Here is a 24,576-nt window from a genome sequence, read left to right as displayed (position 1 = left end):
ACAGAGACAGAGAGGCAGAGAGAGAGAGAGAGAGAGAGAGCAAGAGAGAGAGAGAGAGAGAGAGAGAGAGAGAGAGAGAGAGAGAGAGAGAGAGAGAGAGAGAGGAGAGAGACAGAGACAGAGACAGAGAGACAGAGACACACAGAGAGACAGAGAGAGACAGAGAGAGAGAGAGAGAGAGAGAGAGAGAGAGAGAGAGAGAGAAGAGAGAGAGAGAGAGAGGAGAGAGACAGAGACAGAGACAGAGAGACAGAGACACACAGAGAGACAGAGAGAGACAGAGAGAGAGAGAGACAGAGAGACAAAGAAAGAGAGAAAGGGGGAAGAAAGAGGAGGGGGAGAGAGGGGAGCGAGGGGAAGCAAAGTGGATGATGGAAAGTGTCCTGGGCTTGGATGCGAATGGCAAGGAGGATGGAAGGAAGCTAACCACCCCCACCTCTGTCCACAGGGGGATTCTGGGAGCCCTCTCGTCTGCCAGGGGAGTGGTCCAGGCCGTGGCTTCCTTCATCAGAGGTGGCAGATGCGCCTCTCAGCGATTTCCAGACTACTTTGCCCGAGTCTCCCTTTATGTGGACTGGATCAACTCTATCGTGAGAAGCGTGGAGGAGGAGAGAGAGGAAGAAAGAGGAAGAGGGGCAAGTGTCAGGCAGCCCCATGTGGAGCCTCTGATCAGCCCTTCCCCAAGAGCGCTGACACTACCTCCTGGGAAGGGAGACCCTGGAGGCAGAGGCTGTTTGGAAGCTTCCACGTCTACAAGAGAGAGCTGGGCTTGGCGTCGGAAAGTCCCGGGTTCAGGTCTCCTCTCTGCCACTTTCTGGCTGCCCCGCAGCCTGCTCTGAGCTTTGGGTTCTGTCAGGCGAGGGGTTGCGTGAGTGCCCCGCCTCACAGGGCTGGTGTGAGGACCCAGTGACACTGTGCATGGGAAGCATTTTGTAAATCTAAAAGTTCGAAAGAAGCGTGAGTTGTTATTATTGCTATCGCCTCAAATCTCAATCCTCAGCCACAAGTGGCAGGCAGGGGAGGGGGCTGGGGCAAAAGAAGGGTGACGAGGAGGACAATTGTTCACTACCAGTAATAGTGACGGCCCCTTTCTGATGATAAGGATTCCGCTTCACTCAGCCCAGGGTCTTCCTCTGGACCTGAGGACAGGTCCCCCCTGAAACCCTCTGAGGGTCTCACATAAGATCTTTTACCCACCCTTCAGGTCTTTCCCATCATTCCTCTTGTTGCAGCTGAATGACACAGTGAATAGGATGCTTAGCCCATGTCAGGAGGACCTGAGTCCCAAACACCACTTCTCACCCCAATTAGCTGTTGTGAACCCTGAGCAAGCAGGCATTCGGTGCCTCAGTTTCCTTCTTTGTAGAATGAGGAGAAGTGTACTCCATGGCCACTCTGCCGATGAAGTTATTTAGAAAGCCATTTCTCTGCTCCTCTCGTCTCACACCCCCCTTAAGGCCTTCAGAGAGTGTGTCACTATCTACTCTGTAGGGGTTGGGGGCCCAATTCTGATCACAGCCTCTACTCCATCCAGCACTAGACTCCCTCACTCTAGAGGCTTCCTGGTACCCCCAAGCACATAGAGGGCATTTATGTCTTTCAGGGACTGGGGACAGGTTCTGGGAGCGTTAAGCCAGTCATATATGGTAGAGGAGACAGTCCCCTTCCCCAAATCTCCTGCAGGAGCAGGCCTGGGCCAGGCTGGAAGTGACAGAGCCCTCTAAATGCTGTAGTGGCAAGTTTGAAGAGATAGTATCCAGACTACAGGCAAGCATTCCAAGATCTGGCCTTGCCCACCCAACCCCCTCCAACCAGAGTTTGAGCCCCTCCACTTTTCTCTGCTCAAATCAGTCAGTCAAGCAAGCAATAAGCATCAGCACAAATGCTCTAATCTAGGGATCAGGAGCTTGGCTTCACTCCCACCTTGACTAATGAATCCAAGGCATCCCTGGCTTGAAGCTCATCTGTAAATGATGAAGGAGGATTGAGTCATTCCTGAGGCTCAGTCCTTCTCTGACACTCAGTGTTCTGTATCTTCATTCCCTTTTAATCTAGAAAGGGAACATAAGGTTTCCAAGTAAAGGAGACCATGAGAGAAAGAGAGACAGAGACAGAGAGAAAGAGAGAGAGAGAGAGAGAGAGAGAGAGAGAGAGAGAGAGAGAGAGAGAGAGAGAGAGAGAGAGAGAGAGAGAGAGAGAGAGAGAGAGAGAGAAGAGAGAGAGAGAGAGAGAGAAACACACACACACACAGAGACAGAGAGAGGCAGAGAGAGAAAGACAGAGACACAGAGAGAAAGAGAGAGAGAGAGAAAGAAAAGGAGAGACAGAGACAGAGAGAAAGAGAGAGAGAGACAGAGACAGAGACAGAGAAAGACACACATACACACACACAGAGAAAGAGAGACAGAAAGAGGCAGAGATAGAAAGACAGAGACAGAGAAAGACAGAAATAGAGAGAGACAGAGAAAGAGAAAGACAGAGAAAGACGGAGACACAGAAAGAAAGAGACACACAGAGAAAGATAGACAGAAAGAGAGACAGAGAGACAGAAAGAGAAAGACAGAGAAAAAGAGCCAGAGAGAGCCAGAAAGAGAAGATAAAGACAGAGACAGAGACAGATACAGAGAGACAGAGACAGAGACAAACAGAGACAAAGACAGACAAAGACACAGAGACAGAGACAGAAAAAGAGAGACAGAGAGAAAGAGAGAGACAGAGATAGAGACAGAGAGAGACAGAAAGAGAAGATAAAGACAGAGACAGAGAGACAGAGACAGAGACAAACAGAGACAAAGACAGACAAAGACACAGAGACAGTGACAGAAAAAGAGAGACAGAGAGAAAGAGAGAGACAGAGACAGAGATAGAGACAGAGAGAGACAGAAAGAGAGACAGAGACAGAGACAGAGAGACAGAAAGAGAGAGAATCAATCATTTGGGATTCAGTGTATTTATTTGACTTTATCTCCCTAATATCATGTAAAAGCATGGACATACTGCTTGGGTCTGGCAGCATTAACTGGCTAGAGGTGAGGAGAGAAGGCTAAGGGAAAGTTTTATACTTTGTGAGAAACTGTAGTGAGACAGACAGACATATAATTAGATATACTATATATTATTATTTATTATATTATATAATACATAGATCATATAATTATATTATATATTATATATAATATCTAGAGAATGAAGGGAGGATTTTAAATTTTATGAAAAACTGTGCAGTGAGATACTCATTATATATTATCATATAATGTATACATGTATAATATGTATTATTACATTATATAGTGTCTGGGGGATGAGAAGTGAAGTCAAAGGGAAGAGTATAAACTTTATGAGTATAGCGAGGTGTCTGACTATACAGTGAGGTGTCTGTCTGAATTTTCAGTGAGGTGACTGAGTGCATGGTGAGTGTATAGTGAGATGACTGTACAGTGTGGTATCTGGATGAATGTATAGTGAGGTGTCTGTCTGACATCACCACGTCCAATCCCCTCATTTTACAGATGAGGAAACTGAGGCCGACAAAAGGCAAGGGACTTAGCCAAAGTCTTGTAGCTAAAGTTAAGTGTCTGAACTAGGATTCAAACCCAGGCCATATGGCCCCAAATTCATTCTCTTTCCAGCATATTTCAATAGAGGTCACCGCCAGCTCCTCCTCTGACTTCCTGCATCCCTTGTCCTCTGTCCTCCACAAATAGATGGCATTTGACTGCTCTTTCTCCAGCATGTCCCAATTTACTAAAAGAAGTACTTAATATTTTAAATTTATTGATATTTTTTGATTTTATAGCACCTTTATTTCTGAATATACCCATTAAGTCATTTCTTGTTATCAAGAAATAATATATAGAGAAAGGTAAAATAGGAAGTGTCATGTGGAAGAGGTAACCTTTCAAATATAAGTAGACACCAGCATGCCCATCCCATCCCCAGTCTTTTTCAGACTAAAAGTCCTCAGTTCCTTCAACTAGTTCTCATCTGTCACCATCTTCACTAACTTGGCTGCCCTTCTCTGGACCCTTTCCAGTTTATCCTTGTCCTTCCTAAAATGTGGCACCCATCACTGAACACATCTCCATATATAGTTTGATCAGGACAAAGTGGGGAGGGACACTCACTTCCCTTATAACAGAATTGGGTTTCTTTTTTTCTTTAATTATCTAGTAGTTTTCCTCTCCCTAAGTCTACCTCCCATCCACCAGAAAAAGGAAAAAAGACAACACTATTCATAGATAAGAAAAATAAACCCCTATCTTGGCCATCCCCCCAAAGCATGTCTCAGCTTCTACCTGCGTCCATCACCATTTTTTCAGAAGATGGGTCATATTCCTCAGCCTCCATCAGTCCTCTGGAATTATAGTTGATCATTGTGTTGATCTGAATTATTTTTTTGCATTGTTGATGCCTTTGTATTAGCATTTCTCCTGATTCTGCTCACTTCCTTTTGCATCTGGCCAGATGAGTATTCCCAGGCTTCTCTGAATCCATCCCCCTCACCTTTTTTTTTTTCAGCAGAATAACTTTCCATAATTTATAACACGTTTAAGATGAACATCAACAATATGGCAGCTTGAAAGAAAGATTGGGGCAGAGCTAAGGTAAAAATAGTAACATAATTACTAATATTATTAATAATTACTAATATCATTAGTGGTAATTATGTCATACAAATGCGGTGCAGAGCAAGAACAGACACAGAGACATTAGAGGGGGGGAGAGGGCTCATAGTTCTGAAAGCCTGCTCACACCAGGAAGGGATTAAACAGGCAACACTACATATATAGCCTAAAGATATAGTACCCCCAAAATCAATAAAGAAATGAGGGGGGAGGAATGGGCAGATAGGGAAGCAGTGGGTGAGGGAAGAAAACAATGGAGGGATCCATGGGTGGTGGAAGGTTAGTTAGTAGCAAGACAAATTAGGAGCAGAATTAAAGCAAGGGGTCAGCAGAGTCAGGAAGCTCTGTATATTTTTATATATAGGGGCATATATATAAATATATCCTTTCTTAATTATAGCCTACTAGTGGGAGGATGAAAGAGGGGGAAAGAATAAAGTAAAAAAGGGGCCCAGAAAGAACACAAGAACAAGTTATAAGGAAGTAAAGAAAAGATGGGCACTCGGGAATAATCTTCCATTATATTCATATGCCATAATTTGTACAAACACTCCTCAAATGGTCCTTGAGTCCCTTTAGTTTTTGCATCCAAAAAAAAAAAAAAAAAAAAAAAAAAGCTTTTATAAATATTTTGATCCACATGAGTCCCTCATCTTTTGTGATCTCTTTTGAGTATAAGCTTAGCAGTCAAAGGCCATACACCATTTTGGTAATTTGGGGGCACACTATGTGTCTCTTAATTATAATGCAGGATGGCACCAACTTTTGGGTAATCATGTCATATTTGGAGTCCACTTGCCATCCAGTGCTGAGGCTGCTAAAATCCCCAGATTTTTTTTTTCAGATAAACCTTTGTCTCTGAGTTTGTATCTACTTCTTTACATATGATTGTGCATTTCTAAGCCTGCAATTGGATAGATTTGTCTCTACCTGTGTGTCTGACCTTGAGTGAATATGTATATGTCTGAAAGTGAGCACACCTGTATGTGTTTAAACAAGCACATGTGAGCCTCTGTGAGTGTGTATGATTTCGAACCTTTGAGCATGGAGCTCTAGTTATATTCCAGTGTTAAAACAGAAATGACATTTGGAAATTCCCCCAAAGCCACATTGAATTGGCCTAGCCTTAAGAAATGAGCAGCCAGCTGCCTCCTGTAACGGACCTGACCCCTTCCTGCCAGGCTGAAAGCTTAGTCAGATCATCTCCCCCTTCTTTCTCTACTACATAACCTTTTCCCTCCTCCCCTTCCCTCTTCCCCCCCCCACCACCGTTTGCTCTTTCATCATTTGACAAGGACAGTTGACACTGGAACATCTTTGCGGGAATTTGGAAAGGGAACTGGCAGTTTCTGAGGTGGCTTTGGGTTTACTGTGGAAGTGAGCTTCTTGGCAGGAGACCAGAGTGGTTTAGGCAGAGGTTAGATGAAGAGTCCTGAGCCCTCCTGAGGTAGTGAGCACCCTGCCAGGGAACCACGAGAGGGGTTTAAATTGAGATTGCTGAGGGGTCTTGGGCTCTGCTGGAGTAGTGAGCTCCCTGGTAGGAGCAGCAGAGGGGTTTAGACTAAGGTTGTATAAAAGGCCCTGAGCACACTTGAGATAATGAGGGGTTTAGACTGAGGGTGGATGCTGGATCCTGGGCTCTCCTGAGGTAGTGAGCTCCCTGGCAGTAGTACCAGAGAGGTTTAGACGAGGATAGATGACCTGTACGGATATTGGAGAGGAGGATCTATCAATCTAGGAGATGGTCTCACTGCTAAAAATCACTTCTAGCTCTGAGATTCAAGAATTTTGAGGCTCATAATCCACCCAGAGCTAGGATTATAACTCCTTGAGATTGCTCCAGCTAAGGATCTGTTCTGCCCACTCCCTTTCTGGCCTGTTGTAGGAGGCCACCATTGCTTCTGAGGTTCCTATATCCCACATCCCTTTATTGCCCCATTCCCCAGGCTCCGGGGTACCCATCCAAGTGATCAAGGAAATAGGTGAAGTAACAGCTCCCAACCAACGCTCCATCTATGGAGCAATTGCAACGAACTTTCCACAAAGGACTATAAGAAGAGAGATTAGGAAAAGGGGACCCATGAAGACCCCCAAAGGCCGCTGCAGACACCCAGTGCCTACTTGCAGCATGGCGTCCCTCCTTCATGGCACTTTTCTCCTCCTGCTGTTCTTCATCCATGGGAGTAAGTTTCTGTCTGTCTGTCTGTCTGTTTGTCTGCCTGCTCACCCATGTGTTTAGCATTAGAGAGATCAAGTCTAGCGGATGGTGGCTAAGAGGCAATTGAAGGTCCATCAGGACAAGTAGGAACAGTCATTTACTTATTCATTCATACAGACATTATTACTCAAGATACTTTTTAGAAGGGGCTTAGTTACAGATCATAGAGCCAAGAGATGCTTTAGAACATGGAATATTAGAATTGGAAGATGGATGGACAGACAAATGACTTTCTAAGTAGGCAGATAAATGATGGAGCATTTATTAAGCATCTACTATCTCTAGGCACTGTGTTAAACTAAAGACATAAAATATAGATTAGAACTGGGAGGTTCCTTAGAATATGGAGTACAGACTATCAAAGCTAGGAAAAAATCTGATAACACAGAACCTAAAATGCTGAAACTGAAAGATACCTCAAAGGATATAAAATAATAAGGTCTATAGAATATAAAGCACAAAATTTAAGACAAGAGGAATCTTCTAACATGGAAGGTTTGAATGAAAAGAAATGTCAAGTGATAAAACATGGTATTTCAGACCAGGAAAGCAGTGGTGAATGTAGAACATAGAATAGCAGAGCGGAAAGCATCTTAGAGCCAAGAACCAAGAATATTATAACTAGGAGGGCTTTTAGAATGTAAAGTCCAAGGTGTTCCAAATGTCTAAGATTAAGATATTTTAGAAATTGAGGATAAGAAACATAAAACAGAAACTATTAAAATGGAAAAGGAAACAGAACATAGAATGTCAGACATAGAAAAAGAGACTAGGGCAGAGACAAAGGTACATCAGAGTTAGGAGAAAATTTAGAACATAGAATGCTGGAGCTGAAAGGGCTTTAGAAATTCAAATATAGAAATTTCTAAGCTGGGAGGGGTCTTAGAAAACAAAATATAGAATTTCAGAGCATAGACTTTTCTTCTCAGGCTTTATTTCTGAGCATAACATTCCTGACCCTGGATGATTCCTCTCTTTGTATAAATCTGTTGCTGGTTATTGCTTCCATATTTTGCAAGTGTATTTTTTTAAAAATCTCAATTGTCTAATGAGCTTCCTCACATTATTCTTTTTAGAAAAGCCACTCTTGTCTAAAATCATCATTGAATGGTTTCTTTTTCTGCATTTCATTCTTGAGAACTTCCCATCCCTCTTGGGTTGACTTTCCCCATACAATTTTAGACCACAAGATCATATTCATCCTTTCTTTAAATACTTTAAAATCTAAACTATAGAACATGTCTCTCTCTGTCTCTGTGTCTCTTCTCTCCCTCCCTTCCTCCTTCCCTCCCCCCCCATCTCTGTCTTTTTGTCTGTCTCTGTCTCTCTCTGCCTTTCCCTCCTCTCCTTTCTGTCTCTCTGTGTCTCTCCCCACCTCCTTCTCTCTCTATTTTCTTATATTTTTTGAAGTATGAAGCAGTGATTATACTCCCCCTAGGTAGCTAGGAGTGCAGGATGACACTTCTGGGGAAGGACAGCCCTAGGTTCAAGGATAAAGCATCCAAGAAAGATGATGATGAAAATGATAATGATTTCTGGGTCTGTTACTGGCTCATTGGGCAATGTTGGAGAAAGTAATTACCTCTTTTACCTATTGACTGACAGATAATAGGAGAGAAAAGGGATAAACTGGGTTTTTTTTGTTTTGTTTTGTTTTGTTTTTTATTTTTGTTTTGTTTTGTTTTTTATTTAATAATTTTTATTTACCAGATATATGCATGGGTAATTTTACAACATTGACAATTGCCAAACCTTTTGTTCTAATTTTTCCCCTCCTTCCCTCCACCCCCTACCCCAAATGGCAGGTTGACCAATACATGTTAAATATGTTAAAGTATAAATTAAATACAATATATGTATACATGTCCAAACATAAACTTTGGTTTTTTAAAATTAATTTATTTATTTACTATTTTCCCCAGTAACATTCAAAACAATTTTTTTCATTTGTTTTTAAGATTTTTGAGTTTTAGGTTCTCTTCCTGATCCCCATCAACAAGTAAAAACTTAAGCATGTGAAATTATGCAAAACATTTCCATAAAAATCAAGTTGTGAAAGAAAACATAGATCTCCCACCCTAATGAAAAATCAAGTTAAAAAAGAGAGATAGAGAGAGAAATAGAGAATGCTTCAATCTGCATCCAGACTCAATCAGTTCCTTCTCTGGGTATGGATAAGATTTCTCATCATAAATCCAGAGTAGTTGTAGATTACTGTACTATGGAGAATAACAAAGTCATTTACAGCTGGTCATCCCAGAACATTGCTATTACTTTTAAACTTTAAAAAACACTTATTATTTTTTTAAGTTGAATTTTGAATTCTTTGCCACCTTTCCATTCCTTCCCTACCCATCATGAAGGCAAAAAAAAAAAAAAAGATAGCAATTATACTGTGAAATCATGCAAAATATGTATTGGCCATGCTGCAAAATAAGAGAAGAAAAATAAAAGAATTAATAATATGTGCTTCAACAGTAATGAATTGAACCAGCTACACCCAGTGAAAGAACTCTGGGAGATGACTATGAATCACTACAGAGAATTAATTCCCAATCCCTCTATTTTTGTCCGCCTGCATTTTGGATTTCCTTCACAGGTTAACTGTACACTATTTCAAAGTCCAATTCTTTTTGTACAGCAAAACAATTGTTTGGACATGTATACATATAATGTATTTAATTTATACTTTAACATATTTAACCTGTATTGGTCTACCTGCCATCTGGGGGAGGGGGAGGGAAGGAGGGGAAAAAATTGGGACAAAAGGTTTGGCAATTGTCAATGCTGAAAAATTACCCATGCATATATCTTGTAAATAAAAAAAAAAATAAGTATCAGGTGAAAAAAATTATATAGGCTTCAATATGCATTCAAACTCCAAAAGTTCTTTCTTTGGATGTGGATGACATTTTTCATCATGAATCTTTTGGAATTGTCTTGGATCACTGTATTGTAGAGAAGAGTTAAATCCTTTATAACTGATCATTACACAATGTTGCTGTTACTGTATACAATGCTCTCCTGGTTCTGCTCATTTCACTTTGTATCGGTTCATGTAAGTGAAACCTTGTAAAGGGAGGGGCAGGAGGAAGGGGGAAGAGAGGGAGCTTTTCCTCCAACGTCTGGCTTTGTGACCTCATCTCTCTGATCCCATTAGGTCCAGTCCTGGGTTCAGAGATTGTAGGAGGAAGGACCGCTGTACCTCATTCACGCCCATACATAGCATCTCTGCAGCAGCGCAGTCACTTCTGTGGGGGGACCCTGATCCATCCTAGGTTCGTGATGACTGCAGCCCACTGTCTAAGTAACAAGTGAGTAACCAAAGAAGTTTCGGGAGAAAGACCTGCCCCTGGGAGCAAGAGAAGAGAGGCTCTAACATGTAGCGCCTGTAAGAGTGCAATGCATGGATGGGGAGTAGCTCTTTGACTAGGGCTCTAAGAGTAGAAGTGGTTAGCACCCAGAACACAGTGAAATTCCTCAGCTGTAAAACGAGCTGTTTGATAGGAAGCTTCTAAGGAAGATTCAGATTTTAACATTTTGTGTTCTAAGGGTCCTCCCAGCTCCCACATTCTATGTCTAAGGTTCCTCCCAGCTCTGACATCCTGGGTTCCAAGGACCCTCCTGGTTCTGACATCCTGGGTTCTAAGGGCCTCCCAGCTCAGTTTGAAATCTGAAGTCTGAGTTTCAGTCCCCAGCTTTGTCAACAAATATGAAGCACCTATTATATGGCAGGCAGTATGTTAAGCACATTGTAGGTGTTTGAAACTGCAACCTTGAGGCAAATCCCTTCTGGGGCTCAGTTTCCCCATCTTATTCAGACATCGTAGGAGTTCATGATTCTGTAAGAAGAAGGGGTAGGGGGCAGCTAGGTGGCACAGTGGATAGAGCACCAGCCCTGAAGTCAGGAGGACCTGAGTTCAAATCTGGTCTGGACACTTAACACTTCCTAGCTGTGTGACTCTGGGCAAGTCATTTAACCCCAATTACCTCAGCAAAAAATAATAATAATAATAATAATAAAATAAAAGGAGAGTGGAGATAAAGCCTTATGGAGCCCAGCCAAAGATGAAGTCTTCTGAGCATCACTGTTCCTCCTCCCAAGCTTATACTTTGCTTCCCTTTTTTTCTCCTGGCTGCCTCAAGGAGTATCTGAAGGTTCTGCCCCACCTAGAAATCTGAATTTTAAAGTGAGTCAAAATTTAGATGGTGGTTAGCTGATCTCCTCAGCTGGGCCTCTCCTGTGCTGTTTTTAGCCTTCATTTCAAGTTTTTCTTCCCAACCAAGGAACCCTCGGAGCATTCAGGTGGTGTTGGGGGCCCACAACATTCGCACTCAAGAACCCACCCAGCAGAGGCTGCGAGTTCAAAGAATCTTTGAAAATGGCTTCAACCCTCAGACCTTGCAGAATGATATTGTGATTCTTCAGGTGTGTGACATAAGGAGTGGGGAATGGTACCCACAACCCCAAGGCTCCTGGAGGCAGGGATCCAAGGGAGCTCAATGCCCTGGAGGATAAACAGAAGAGTCAGAAGATTGGGGATCACATTCTGGCTCTGATACTTAGAAATGGTGACTAGGAGTTATTGCTCCTCTGGGTTTCAATTTTGTCATCTGTGAAATTATCATCATAATATTATGTCATAATATATAATATTCCTTCTTTCCCTCCCAAAGCTGCTGAAAAGAAATTGCTTCATTAACCAAGCCGCATAGAAATGGAAGCTAGGGGCAGCTAAATGGTGCAGTGGATAGAGCACCAGCCCTGAAGTCAGGAGGACCTGAGTTCAAATCTGTTTCAGACACCTAACACTTTCCGGCTGTGTAACCCTGGGCAAGTCACTTAATCCCCATTACCTCAGCAAAGAAAAGGAAGCTAAAATTGCTATTTTATGAGCAGAAATCAAAGGGTATAATAGCCTCTTGACAACAATGATACCTCATTTTCCCATGGGGATGATGGTACTTTATTTAAGGTCCCCAAAGCACTTTCCTTAAAACAAAGTCCTATCTACAACACACTCCTATTGCAAAGAGAACATGTATAGTAGGAAAAACTAGGAAAAACAGCCATTGACTAAATCAGGGCAATCGGACTGCTGCCCCAGAACACTGAAGTTTAGAGGGCATAAACAATTAAAAATGATCATTTTTTAAAAGTTACATTCTTTTTTTTTTCCTCTCTGAGGCAATTGGGGTTGTGACTTGCCCAGGGACACACAGCTAGGAAGTGTTAAGTGACTGAGGGCAGATTTGAACTTGGGTCCTCCTGAATTCAAGGTGGTGCTCTATCCACTGCGTAACCTAGCTGCCCCAAAAGGTACCTTATTTTTTGACAGACATTTATTTTTAGCAGAGTAGAATCTGGCTGGCAAGAACTGAGACACTATGAAATAGTGGATAGGGCAATGAAGTTAGGAAACTCTGGGTTCAAATCTCACCTCTAACACTTAACTAACATTGTGATTCTAGGCAAATCATATAATCTCTGCTTACCTCAGTTTCTTCATCTGTAAAATGAAATGTGGACTAGATGACCTTTAAGGTCTCTCCCAGCTTGTATGGACCCTAATTAGGCAGGGAAATGACAGCGATTATCCCCATTTTCACAGTCACCTTCCCTTTCCTAGTCTAGACTTCCTCCACTGTCAAGACTGGGGTGGGCTCCAAATCTGAACCTACCCTAACTGACCATTAGGCTGACCAGCTTCATGTGTGTTTGTTTTTGTCTCTTCTTCCTCCCAGTTGGAAGGCACAGCCACCATCAATGCTAATGTCCAGGTGGCCCGGCTCCCCCAGCAAGGCCAGAATGTGAGAGCAGGAACCCAGTGCCTGGCCATGGGATGGGGGCAATTGAACAACAACAGGGGTCCACCTGCCCAGCTGCAGGAGCTCAACGTGACTGTTGTCACCAACCTCTGCCCTTCTGGCAACCTCTGTACGCTTGTACCCCGACGCCGGTCTGGGATCTGTTTTGTAAGTATCATCTGGTCCCTATTCCCCATACTCAAGTCTACAACCTGTCCCAACTCAGCTCCCAGTTCCTGTCAGAGGCCCATTAAGAACGTTTAATTAGACTTAACAAAATTCAGAACATATAAGCATAATGGGATATAGAGGAGAAATCTGATTTGGAATGAGCACTTCTGGGTATGAGTCTCCATCCATACTTCTCTAGAAAGAGATAGCACAGTGGGCTGGGACAGACTACTGGGCATGGAGGAAGGAAGATCTGAATTCAAATCCTGCCTCAAAACACTTACTAGTTGTATGACCCTAGGCAAGTCACTTTCCTCACACTCAATTTCCTCTTTTGCGAAATATGGATAGCATAAAAGATAGCATAAAATATGAATAGTATAAAATGCCAACAGTAGCACCTGCCTCCCAGAATTGTTGTGATGCTCACATCACATTGTGCTTAGCACAATGCCTGGTACATAGTAGGTGCTAGATAAATGCTTGTTCTCTTTGCCCCACAGTGAGGGGATAGACTGGATGGTTTCTTCCATCAAGGGTGAATAAGACTCAAATTAGAGAAGGAACTAGCATTCTGGAACTCCCAGGCCTTGAGGAAGGCCTATCAGATTAAAGAGAGGAATAAGAATCTGGGCTGAATGATAGGGAGGCTGATGAAGCGGGAGGGAGATGGCTCTTTAAAGTGGAAAGTCCTCTAAATTTGGAGCCTTAAGTTCGAATCCCATAGCAGGGCAACTGATCCTCAGTTTTCTCATCTCTAATGAGGAATAAAAATGAACTAAAGGGGACATAATAATTCTGTGGCTCTTAGAGCTGGAGATCTTCAGCATACAACTGAATACAACTTTATTAAGCATTTACTATGCACCAGTCATTGTGGGAAGCTCTGACACAAAGACAGAAACAAAACATGAAATGTCATAATCCTTGTAAAGTGCTTAGTGCATTGCTGGCCTCAAAGTAGATATCATATAAATGCTTATTTCCTTCGCTAGCCTCTGCCTGTGGAAGAATGACATGAATATGGACCTAGCTCTGCTTTAGAAAGATTATTCCACTTATTACCTAGGGGACCTTAAATTTAACAAGCATTTATTAAGTGTCTGCTGAATACTATAGCACTGTTCTGACTTCTAAGACTCCAAAGGCAAAAAGAGACACAGTTCCTCCCTTTAGGTAGTTTATAATCTATTGGAAGGTACAGAGGAAACAACATGGAAGTTGGACTGGAATGCCTCTGAGTTCTCTTTTAGAGATAGATACATAAATGTAAATATTGTCAAATGATCCTCATGATAGTCCCGTAAAGTGGCTGCTTCATTACTCCCAGTTTTCAGATGGGGAAACTGAGGTTAAGTAGCTTGCCTGTTAAGTATCTGAAATAAGAATAGAACTCATTTTTTAAATTTAATTTTATTTTTTATTATTATTATTATTATTATTTTTTGGCTGAGGCAGTTGGGGGGTGCCTCAGAGTCACACAGCTAGGAAATGTTAAGTGTCTGAGGCTGGATTTGAACTTAGGTCCTCATGATCTCAGGACTGGCACTCTATTCACTGTGCCATGTAGCTGCCCCTAGAACTCAAATCTTGACTCAGCACTCACCCATGATGCCCCATAAGAGCTTCAAAATAGATACAAGATCATTTGGGAGTGAGTAGACCACCTACAACTGAGATACTCAAGAAAGGCTTCCCCCCCCCCCCCTGAGGCTGGGGTTAAGTGACTTGCCCAGGGTCACACAGCTAGGAAGTGTTAAGTGACTGAGGTCACATTTGAATTCAGGTCCTCCTGAATTCAGGGCTGGTGCTCTGTCCACTGCGCCACCTAGCTGCCCCCTCAAGAAAGGCTTCTTGATGGAGGAGGCACCTAAACTGGACCTTAGAAGCATTCTGCTTCACATATTTTTTTCCAACTGCAAAAGAGATGACATGATCTATTCCATTTCTAAGTTCTATGTCCCTACGAAATCCGTCCCAGCTTGGAGCTTGGAGATCAGGGAAGGTTCCTTGGAAGAGATTCCCTCTCAGCTGGACCTTAACAGATTGGTAGCCAGGGATATAGGCATGGGGTGGGGTCCTCTGGGTTGTGTAGAATGGAGTGAGGGTGGGGGTAAATTTGTGAGGGAGACAGGATGTGTTGCTGGATAATTCAAGCCAAAGTCAGTAGTCTTTTAGGGGCTCTTATCAATGCTGGGAGCAGGGTCAAGGGGAGGAGAGGAGGCTGAGAAGTTAGCTCAGTGTCTCCTCAGCTCTTCCCCAAACCCTGACCAAAACCTTTCTCTTTGTCTTCTCCAGGGAGACTCTGGAGGACCCTTGATTTGTGATGGAGTAGTCCATGGCATTGACTCCTATGTTCGAGGAGGCTGTGCCTCCGGCTTCTACCCTGATGGCTTTGCCCCAGTCTCCCAGTTCATCCAATGGATTAACTCCATTATAAGCCGCCGTCGCAGACATTATGCTCACTGGTCCTACAGAAGGATAGCCACCCGGAGGGAGGACCTTTTCTAACCCATTTGCTCTCTCCATCATCATGCTGCTGCATATATATGTATACTTTCCCATACTACCAATGAAACAATAAAATTGCCTCCCAATCATCCTTTCCAACTGGCATTTGAATGTGCTATAAGATTTCTTCTCACTTCCAAAGTATGTGCCAGCAGGTGGCAGTCAATTCAAAGTCATCCAAGTCTAAGGTGGACTTCTGAGATTCCTAGAAATTTTCTATGGAAATAATCCTCTCGTTATTAGGATGAAGAAGTCTATTATTACATGGTGCAGAACCTCAGAGGTCATATATTCTAACCTCTACCTAAATAGGGTTATCCACTATATTATTCCTAGTACATAATTATCTGCCTTACACTTGAAGACCTTTAGGAATCATATCTTAGCCCAGCCCATTTTGGGAACAAATATGCCAGAGACAAGCTTAATTTAATTCTAAGCATGGTAACTGAGAGAAGGAAGAATCTGAAAGAGTAGAGTATCCATATGGCTTTAAAAATCTCTTGGTGCAACCACTGGTATATACAATTTTATTAGTTATAAGATCAAAGGCAAAATTCCATAATCAAGATAAAAGAGAATGTAAAATTTAGGTAACAATTTAGAGTTTAACAATAGAATAAGACATTTGACTGTTTGGCCCACCCTAGAGAATCATTTTCCTAAAAATCCTTCAATTGTTACTTAACCTTGCCTAAGGATTCTCCTTTCACCCTAGTCAAAACAAGATATACAGTCATCAATTTAACCAATCAAAAGATTGGTCAAGAAGATAAGGTTCGGGAGAGCAATTATTTAAAGAAAAGGCCCAAAAATTGTGACAAATTCACAATGAGGCATTCTTCCTGCCAAAAGCCATCTTTATTGATCAGAAAAGGTTATGGACAAAATCCAGATATGATTCTGAGATATGTTTTGAGAAGGATTAATTTTTATAGACAAAAGAAAGGAGGGAGAGATCAGGAAAGAACTGGGGAGATAAAGGATGCTTGAAGAATCAAATCAGGAAAAGCCTCTTGATAAGGGTAAAAGAGGAAACTGTAAAGCCTGGCTAGAAGTTTAGCATCCAAAAAAACTAAGATTATAGCAACTGGTCCTAATACCTCCTAATAAAAAAGAGGGAGAAGAAATGGAAGCAGAATCAGAGTTTATATATTCTTGGGCTCAAAGATCACTGCAGACAGTCATGAAATTAAAAGATCCTTGCTCCTTGGAAGGAAAACTGTACAACATACTAAAAAACAGATATCACCTTGCCAACAAAGGTCTATATAGTCAAAGATATGGTTTTTCCAGTAGCAATGTATGATTGTGAGAATTGGACTATAAAACTGAGCACCTAGAATTGACATTTTTGAATTGTGGTGCTAGAGAAGACTTTTGAGAATTACTTGACAACAAAAGATCAAATCAATAAATGCTTAAAGAAATGAATTCAGTTTAATCAAATGCTGAAATTGAAGCTTAAATATTTTAGCTATATAATGAGAAGACAGGATTCATTGAAAGTGACCCTGTTGGGAAAGATTGAAGGCAAAAGGAAAAGGGGGTGGCAGAGAATGAGATGGATAATGTCATGGGAACAACAAACATGAGCTTGTACAGACTGAAAGATAGTGAAGGATAAAAAGGCCTGTTTGGGTCCATGTGGTCATGAAGAATCAGACACGACTGGACAACAACATATTCCACAATTTGTTGCGCCATTCCTCAGTAGTAGGAGAACCCCTTAATTTCTGGTTTGAGGTTGCTATGATAAGAACAGGTATAATTTTGTACAGATTGATCTGTGGGAATCGTGGGAATATTAAGAAAGGATGAGTATTGGAAAAAGTCCATTCAATCTGGCAATTAAGAGATCACCAGTAACTTTGGGGAGAGCAGTTTTAGTTGAATGATAAGGTAGGAAATCAAATTTTAGAGAATTAAGAAAAGAGTGAGAAGAAAAGAAGTGGAGTCATTGATTGTATATAATCATTTTAAGGACTTTAGTAATGGAAGGGAGGAAGACTGGAAGGACAATAATTAGTACAGATGAATAGATGGATGCCACTCACCTTATGATAGATGATGAATTCAAAATATAGAAAAACACCTTTTTGGATGTAGCTAACGCAGGAATGGGCAGGAGGTATGTGCCATTTAGCACTGAGCCATAGGCCTGGAGTCAGGAGATTTAGCATTCTGAGTTCAAATCCAGCTTCAGACACTTACTAGCTTTGCCAACCTGGACAAGTCCCTTAATTTCTCTGATTCAGTTCCCACATTATAAACTGAGCACAATACATAGCACCTACATCCCAAGGTCATTGTGAGGATCAAATAAGAAAATATTTGTAAAGTGCTGAGCACTGTGCATGATGCATAATAGATGCTATAGAAATGATTTCCTTTCCCCCCCTATATTTTCTTTCTTTTTTTTTTTTTAATTTGGGGGTCTTGTTTATTTTGATTTTTTTTTTGCTCACCTGAGGAGTTGGGAGGGAGATATAATAAAAGGGACAGATTACTTTTTTTTTAATATAATAGCTTTTTATTTTCAAAATATATGCAAAGATAGTTTCCAACACTTGGAAAACCTTGTGTTCCAAATTTTTCTCCCTCCCTTCCTCCCATCTCCCTTGCCTGGAGAGCAAGTAATCCAGTGTAGAATTGGATTTAGAAGAATCCAATTCTTCTAAACATTTTTACATTTATCATGCTGCACAAGAAAAATCAGATCAAAAAGGGAAAAAATGAGGAAGAAAAAAAAGCACTCAAACAACAAAAAAGTAAAAATACTATGTTGTGGTCCACATTCAGTCTTTCCCCCCCACTCCAGGATTAGAGATCTTTACACTAATTCCTCTTATTAAAAAAAAAAAAAATGAGCCAGCAAAAAAGAAAGAACCCACCATAGAAATTTACTATGGGAAAAGGAAAAGCTGGTGTTCATATAACAAGGAGGACACTGAAGTTAAAAAAAAAAAAAAAAAAAAAAAAAGTTCTACCCCAAAGAATAATGTGAAATGGTTCCCTATCCAGAGAGAATTTATAAAACCCAAAAAAGAACTTAAAAATCAAATGAGAGAAAAACTAAAAATAAAAAAAATTTAAAAAATAATCTAAAATAACCCAAACAGATTATAAAAAAAAAAAAAGTCAACCAGCTATGTAATGTTCTGTTGTCTCCAGAAACTGCCGATCGCTCTCTGGAAGGAGATCTGCTGTCTCAACTCAATCTCTCGGCCAGATTCTTCTTCCCATAGAGAGCCGTCAACTCTGATCTAGAGTAGAGACTCCTCCCTTGCTTAATGTTGATTCTTTTATCTTCCCAGAGAATGGTCGTGGAATAACTCAGGGGCTTCTGGGAAAAAATACTTCAACCAATGAACTTGCTCCTTTTAAACATGTAAGCTCCTCCCCAGGAGTTCAAAGGGGTAAAACTCCCCTTAAAGGCCGGAACTAGAGAATTGTTAAGTACTTAGCACTTAGTAAGAACTTAATATCTCATTATCTCATTACCACTTAGTAAGAACCTAACAGCTAGAAAAGGAGATACAGTCTCAAAGACAGAAATAACTTTTTGAAAAATTAGAATTTGACAAGGGGAAGTCAATGAAGCTATGAGAGACCAAGAAATAACAAAACATTATAGAGAATGAAAAAAATAAAACAGAATGTGAAACATAAGAAAAACAACAGATCTGAAGAACAGATCAAGAAGAGAAATTATAAGAATAATTGGACTGCCTGAAAGTAATGACAAAAAAAGACCTTGACACAATAATGCAAAAAATAACCCAAGAAAATTGTCCTGGAGTGATAGAACATGAGGGGAAAGTAAAAATAGAAGAAATTCACTGATTAACACCTCAACAAGATCCTTTGTGGAAAACACATAGGAATATTACTGCCAAGTTTCAAAACCTCCAGATCAAAGAGAAAATTTTGTAAGAAACAAGAAAAAAATTCAAATACACTGGAACAAAATTCAAATGTGTAAGAAGCCAGAATAAAAGGCCATAGGTCCTGGGATCATAGCTACTAACAATTAAAAGAACTAGGCATGTGGCCAAAAATATAATATCCAGCAAAATCATCTATAATATTGAATGAGAAAAAAATGGAAATTCGATGAACTTGCAGATTTTCAGAACTTTCTATCTATTAAACCTGAACTTAATGGAAAATTTAACATATCAAAGATCAATTTCAAGGAACTCAACATGGACAAATTGTTTATATTTTTTTAACATGGGAAATGAATACTTTATGTTTAAGATCGATATCAATAATAGGGTAGCTCAAAAGAAAGATTGGGATAGAGTTAAGGTAAAAATAGTAATTATGTCTTAAAATGAAGTGCAGAGCAAGAATAGGTACAGAGGCATTAGAGAAGGGAGGGCACGGAATTCATATCAGGAATGGATTAAATAGGCAATACTACATATAAACCATGAAAGGTATAGCACCCTCCAAAATCTATAAAGAAATAGGGGGGGGAAGGGATGGTTGGAGGTGGAAGCTAAGGGTGAGGAAAGAAGACAAAGGAGGGATCCATGGTAAAGGGAGGTTAAGAGCAGAATTAAAGCAAAGAGTCAGCAGGCATGTATATGTGTATGGGGATGGGAAGGCGAGATGTGTGTATGCATGTATATGTCTATATCTACACATGTATACATAAATATATTATTTTTTAACTATAGACTGCTTGGGGGTGGGGATGGGGATGAAAGGGGGGAAAAAGAATAAAATAAAAAAGTGCCCAGCAGAGAACAAAAGAACAATTTATAAAGAAATAAAGAAAAGAAGGACACCCATGAATATAATTTTTTAAATTAAAGTCTTTTATTTTCAAAACATATGCATACACAATTTTTAACATTCGCTCTTGCAAAATCTTTTGTCCCAAATTTTTTTCTCCTTCCCTTCTCCCTACCCCCTCCCCTAGATGGCAAGTACTCCAATTTATTTTAAACATGTGCAATGAATATAATTTCTTCTACTATATATACACTTTCTTGAACTGGTAATTTGTTGTTATATATTTTGAATCCTCTCTGGTGTTCTGCTGGGTACATTAGAATATTCTCTTTTATTTGGTTTTGCATTCTTTTTCTGTTTTTCTTATTCTGTTTTTTTTTTTAAGTAAAAAAAAATTTAAAAAGGGTAAAAAAAGAAAGCATGATTATATCTACCCTAAGCTTTCTCTTCTCCACATTAAATCTCTTCAGTTCCTCCAAGTGATACATGTATTGTTTATTTGTTTTATTTTTCCTACATCTCCTCACTTTTCTACATCACCATTTACTGACCTATTTAGATTCCTTCCTAAAATTTAACCTCAGGAATAGGAGCAACAATCCAGATGGGATTTGGTGAGAGGAAAACCCAATAAACATGATTTACACACACACATACTTCCAAACACAAATAGTACCTTACCCTGTTGAGAGGTCAAACCATTCTCTATCAATGGACTCCATCCCCTCTTCTTCTTTTCCAGATCACAAGAACTCTTATCTCCATATCTGCTTCAGGCAGGGCAAGGCTCCTCCTTTGGAAGGAAGGTCTTATTTTTTTCTTCTGGGGTTCCAGTCTCATCCACACCTACCTCCCAGGGTTGTTATGAGAATTAAATGAGATAAGAATTTGTTTTTTTTTTTTTTTCCATCTTTTTTTTTATTTTATAATTATAACATTTTTTGACAGTACATATGCATGGGTAATTTTTTACAACATTATCCCTTGCACTTACTTCTATTCAGATTTTTTCCCTTCCTCCCCCAACCCCCTCCCCCAGATGGCAAGCAGTCTTATATATGTTAAATATATTACAGTATAATTTAGATACAATATATGTGTGTAGAACCGAATTTTTTGTTGCACAGGAAGAATTGGATTCAGAAGGTAAAAATAACAGTTTACATTCATTTCCCAGTGTTCCTTTTCTGGATGTAGCTGGTTCTGTCCATCATTAATCAATTGGAATTGGATTAGCTCTTCTCTATGTTGAAGAAATCCACTTCCATCAGCATACATCCTCGTACAGTATCATTGTTGAAGTGTATAATGATCTTCTGGTTCTGCTCGTTTCACTCAGCATCAGTTGATGTAAGTCTCTCCAAGCCTCTCTGTATTTCTCCTGTTGGTCATTTCTTATAGAACAATAATATTCCATAACATTCATATACCATAGTTTACCCAACCATTCTCCAATTGATGGACATCCATTCATCTTCCAGCTTCTAGCCACTATGAAAAGGGCTGCCACAAACATTTTGGCACATACAGGACCCTTTCCCTTCTCTAGTAGTTCCTTGGGGTATAAGCCCAGTAGTAGTATGGCTGGGTCAAAGGGTATGCACATTTTGATAACTTTTTGGGCATAATTCCAGATTGCTCTCCAGAATGGTTGGATTCTTTCACAACTCCACCAACAATGCATCAGTGTCCCAGTTTTCCCACAGCCCCTCCAACATTCATCGTTATTTGTTCCTGTCATCTTAGCCAATCTGACAGGTGTGTAATGATACCTCAGAGTTGTCTTAATTTGCATTTCTCTGATCAATAGTGATTTGGAACACTCTTTCATATGAGTGGAAATAGTTTTAATTTCATCATCTGAAAATTGTCTGTTCATATCCTTTGACCATTTATCAATTGGAGAATGGCTTGATTTCTTATAAATTAAAGTCAATTCTCTGTATATTTTGGAGATGAGGCCTTTATCAGAACCTTTAACTGTAAAATTTTTTTCCCAATTTGTTACTTCCCTTCTAATCTTGTTTGCATTAGTTTTGTTTGTGCAGAAACTTTTTAATTTGGTGTAATCAAAATGTACTATTTTGTGATCAATAATGGTCTCTAGTTCTCCCTTGGACACAAACTCCTTCCTCCTCCACAAGTCTGAGAGGTAAACCATCCCATGTTCCTCCAATATATTTATGATTTCGTTCTTTATGCCTAAATCTTGGACCCATTTTGATCTAATCTTAGTATGTGGTGTTAAATGTGGGTCCATGCCTAGTTTCTGCCATACTAATTTCCAGTTTTCCCAGCAGTTTTTGTCAAATAATGAATTCTTATCCCAAAATTTGGGATCTTTGGGTTTGTCAAAGATTAGATTGCTATTTTTATTCACTATCTTGTCCTGTGAACCTAACCTATGCCACTGATCAACTAGTCTATTTCTTAGCCAATACCAAATGGTTTTGGTGACTGTTACTTTATAATATAGCTTTAAATCAGGTACACTTAGACCACCTTCCTCTGACTTTTTTTTCATTAGTTCCCTTGCAATTCTCAACCTTTTATTCTTCCATATGAATTTTGTTGTTATTTTTTCTAGGTCATTAAAATAGTTTCTTGGGAGTCTGATTGGTATAGCACTAAATAAATAGATTAGTTTGGGGAGTATTGTCATCTTTATTATATTCGCTCGGCCTATCCAAGAACACTGAATGTCTTTCCAATTATTTAAATCTGACTTTATTTTTGTGGCAAGTGTTTTGTAATTTTGCTCATATAATTCCTGACTCTCCTTTGGTAGATATATTCCCAAATATTGAGATAAGAATTTGTAAAGGGTTTCTCCCAGTGCCTGGCACATAATAAATACCTTATACATGTTAGCTATTTTTATTAATAGGAAAGAGGGGAGGAAGACAGCATGGCATAGTGGAAATTATGTAGATTTAGAGTCAGGGGATGAATTGCTGCTTACTAGCAGTATGACTTTATCTCCCCCCTTCTCTGAGACTCAGTTTCCAAATCTGGAAAAGTAAGGAAATTAGATCAGATGATCCATAAGCTCATTTCTAGCCAAGAGTATAATGGTAATAAAGAAGAACTAGAGGCCATTATATAATGCAAAATGGATAATTTTGATTATATTAAATTTAAAATGTTTTGTACAAACAAAACCAATGCAGCCAAGATAAGAAGGGAAGCAGAAAACTGGGGTGAAATTTTTACATCCAAGGTTTCTGAGAAAGACTTAATTTCTAAAATATATAGAGAATGACTCAAATTTATAAGAATATAAGCCATTCTCCAATTGATATCGAAGGATATGAACAATTTTCAGATAAAGAAATTAAGGTCATTTCTAGTCATGTGAAAAAAGCTCTATTGATTACAGAAATGCAAATTAACACAACTCTGAGGTACCACTTCATACTTCTCAGATTGGCTGAGATGATAGGAAAATATAATGATAAATATTAAAGGAGATGTGGGAAAACTGGGACACTGATACATTGTTGGGGGAATTGTGAATTGATCTAATCATTCTGGAGAACAATTTGAAACTATGCCCAAAGGGCCATAATACTCTGTATACCCTTTGATCCAGCAGTATCTCTACTGGATCTATATACCAAAGAAATCATAAAAAAGAGAGAAGGATCCATATATACAAAAAATGTTTGTAGCAGCTCTCTTTGTCGTGGCAAGGAACTGGAAACTGAGTGGATGCTCATCAATTGGGGAATGGCCGCATAAGTTATGATATATTATTGTCCTATAAGAATCAATCAGCAGGATGATTTCAGAAAAGTCTGGGGAGACTTACATGAACTGATGCTAAATGAAGTGAGTTGAATCAAGAGTACATTGTACTAACAACAAGATTATGTGACTTGACTCTTTTCAACAATGAAGTGATTCAAACCAGTTCCTTGTGATGGAGAGAGCCAACTGCACACAGAAAGAGGACTGAATGTGAATCACAACATAGCATTTTCACATTTTTTGTTGTTTTTTGCTTGCTTGTTTTTTTTTTTTTCTTCCTCATTCCCCGCCCCTTTGAGCTGATTTTTCTTGTGCAGCTTGGCAGATGTGGAAATGTTTAGAAGAATTGCACATTTTTAATCTATATTGGATTACATGCTGTCTAGAGGAGGAGAAATGTGAGAAAGGAGGGAGAAAATTTAGAACACAAGGTTTTTCAGGGTTGAATGCTGGAAACTATCTTTGCATGTATTTGAAAAATAAAAAAGAGTATATTGGCAAAAGTTTAACAAATCGCTCTCCAAGACATTTTTAAAAAAGGAAACAGGACTTCCTTTTAAGTTTAACTACATTATTTACATTTTCTCCTTCACTTTCTTATCTAGACAACCAACAAAGCAATAAACCACATTTGTAGCATTTACCAATTTCATTGATATAAGTGTTTACATTGAAAATTTAACAATTAGCTCTCACCTTTGTGAGCTAACTCCAGCAATCCACTGCTTCCAGTTCTAGATTTTGTGA

The 24,576-nt window shown here is 39.8% G+C and overlaps 2 protein-coding genes across 2 annotated transcripts in view; one reads left to right on the top strand and one right to left on the bottom strand.

Moving 5' to 3' along the window:
- Positions 1 to 24,576, bottom strand: part of MED16 (mediator complex subunit 16) — a 128,928-nt gene that overhangs the window by 41,159 nt on the left and 63,193 nt on the right. The gene's annotated exons all lie outside the window — the stretch shown is intronic.
- Positions 5,986 to 15,432, top strand: LOC141563775 (neutrophil elastase-like). The gene is made up of 5 exons (XM_074305324.1): positions 5,986 to 6,808; positions 10,004 to 10,157; positions 11,131 to 11,272; positions 12,589 to 12,819; positions 15,121 to 15,432. The coding sequence occupies exons 1-5, from the start codon at positions 6,706 to 6,708 to the stop codon at positions 15,331 to 15,333; spliced, it is 843 nt and encodes a 280-aa protein (XP_074161425.1). The 5' UTR covers positions 5,986 to 6,705; the 3' UTR covers positions 15,334 to 15,432.

The sequence above is a fragment of the Sminthopsis crassicaudata genome, chromosome 1 (assembly GCF_048593235.1).
Source record: "Sminthopsis crassicaudata isolate SCR6 chromosome 1, ASM4859323v1, whole genome shotgun sequence".
In the NCBI taxonomy this organism is placed as follows: Eukaryota; Metazoa; Chordata; class Mammalia; order Dasyuromorphia; family Dasyuridae; genus Sminthopsis; species Sminthopsis crassicaudata.
This window is presented reverse-complemented; position numbering and strand designations above follow the sequence as displayed.

Bases quoted from the DNA above. Each gene is read 5' to 3' on its own strand.
- LOC141563775 (XM_074305324.1), top strand. From the start codon at position 6,706: ATGAAGACCCCCAAAGGCCGCTGCAGACACCCAGTGCCTACTTGCAGC. The intron at 6,809-10,003 runs GTAAGTTTCTGT...TGATCCCATTAG, and splicing joins GCTGTTCTTCATCCATGGGA to GTCCAGTCCTGGGTTCAGAG. The intron at 10,158-11,130 runs GTGAGTAACCAA...TTCCCAACCAAG, and splicing joins GCCCACTGTCTAAGTAACAA to GAACCCTCGGAGCATTCAGG.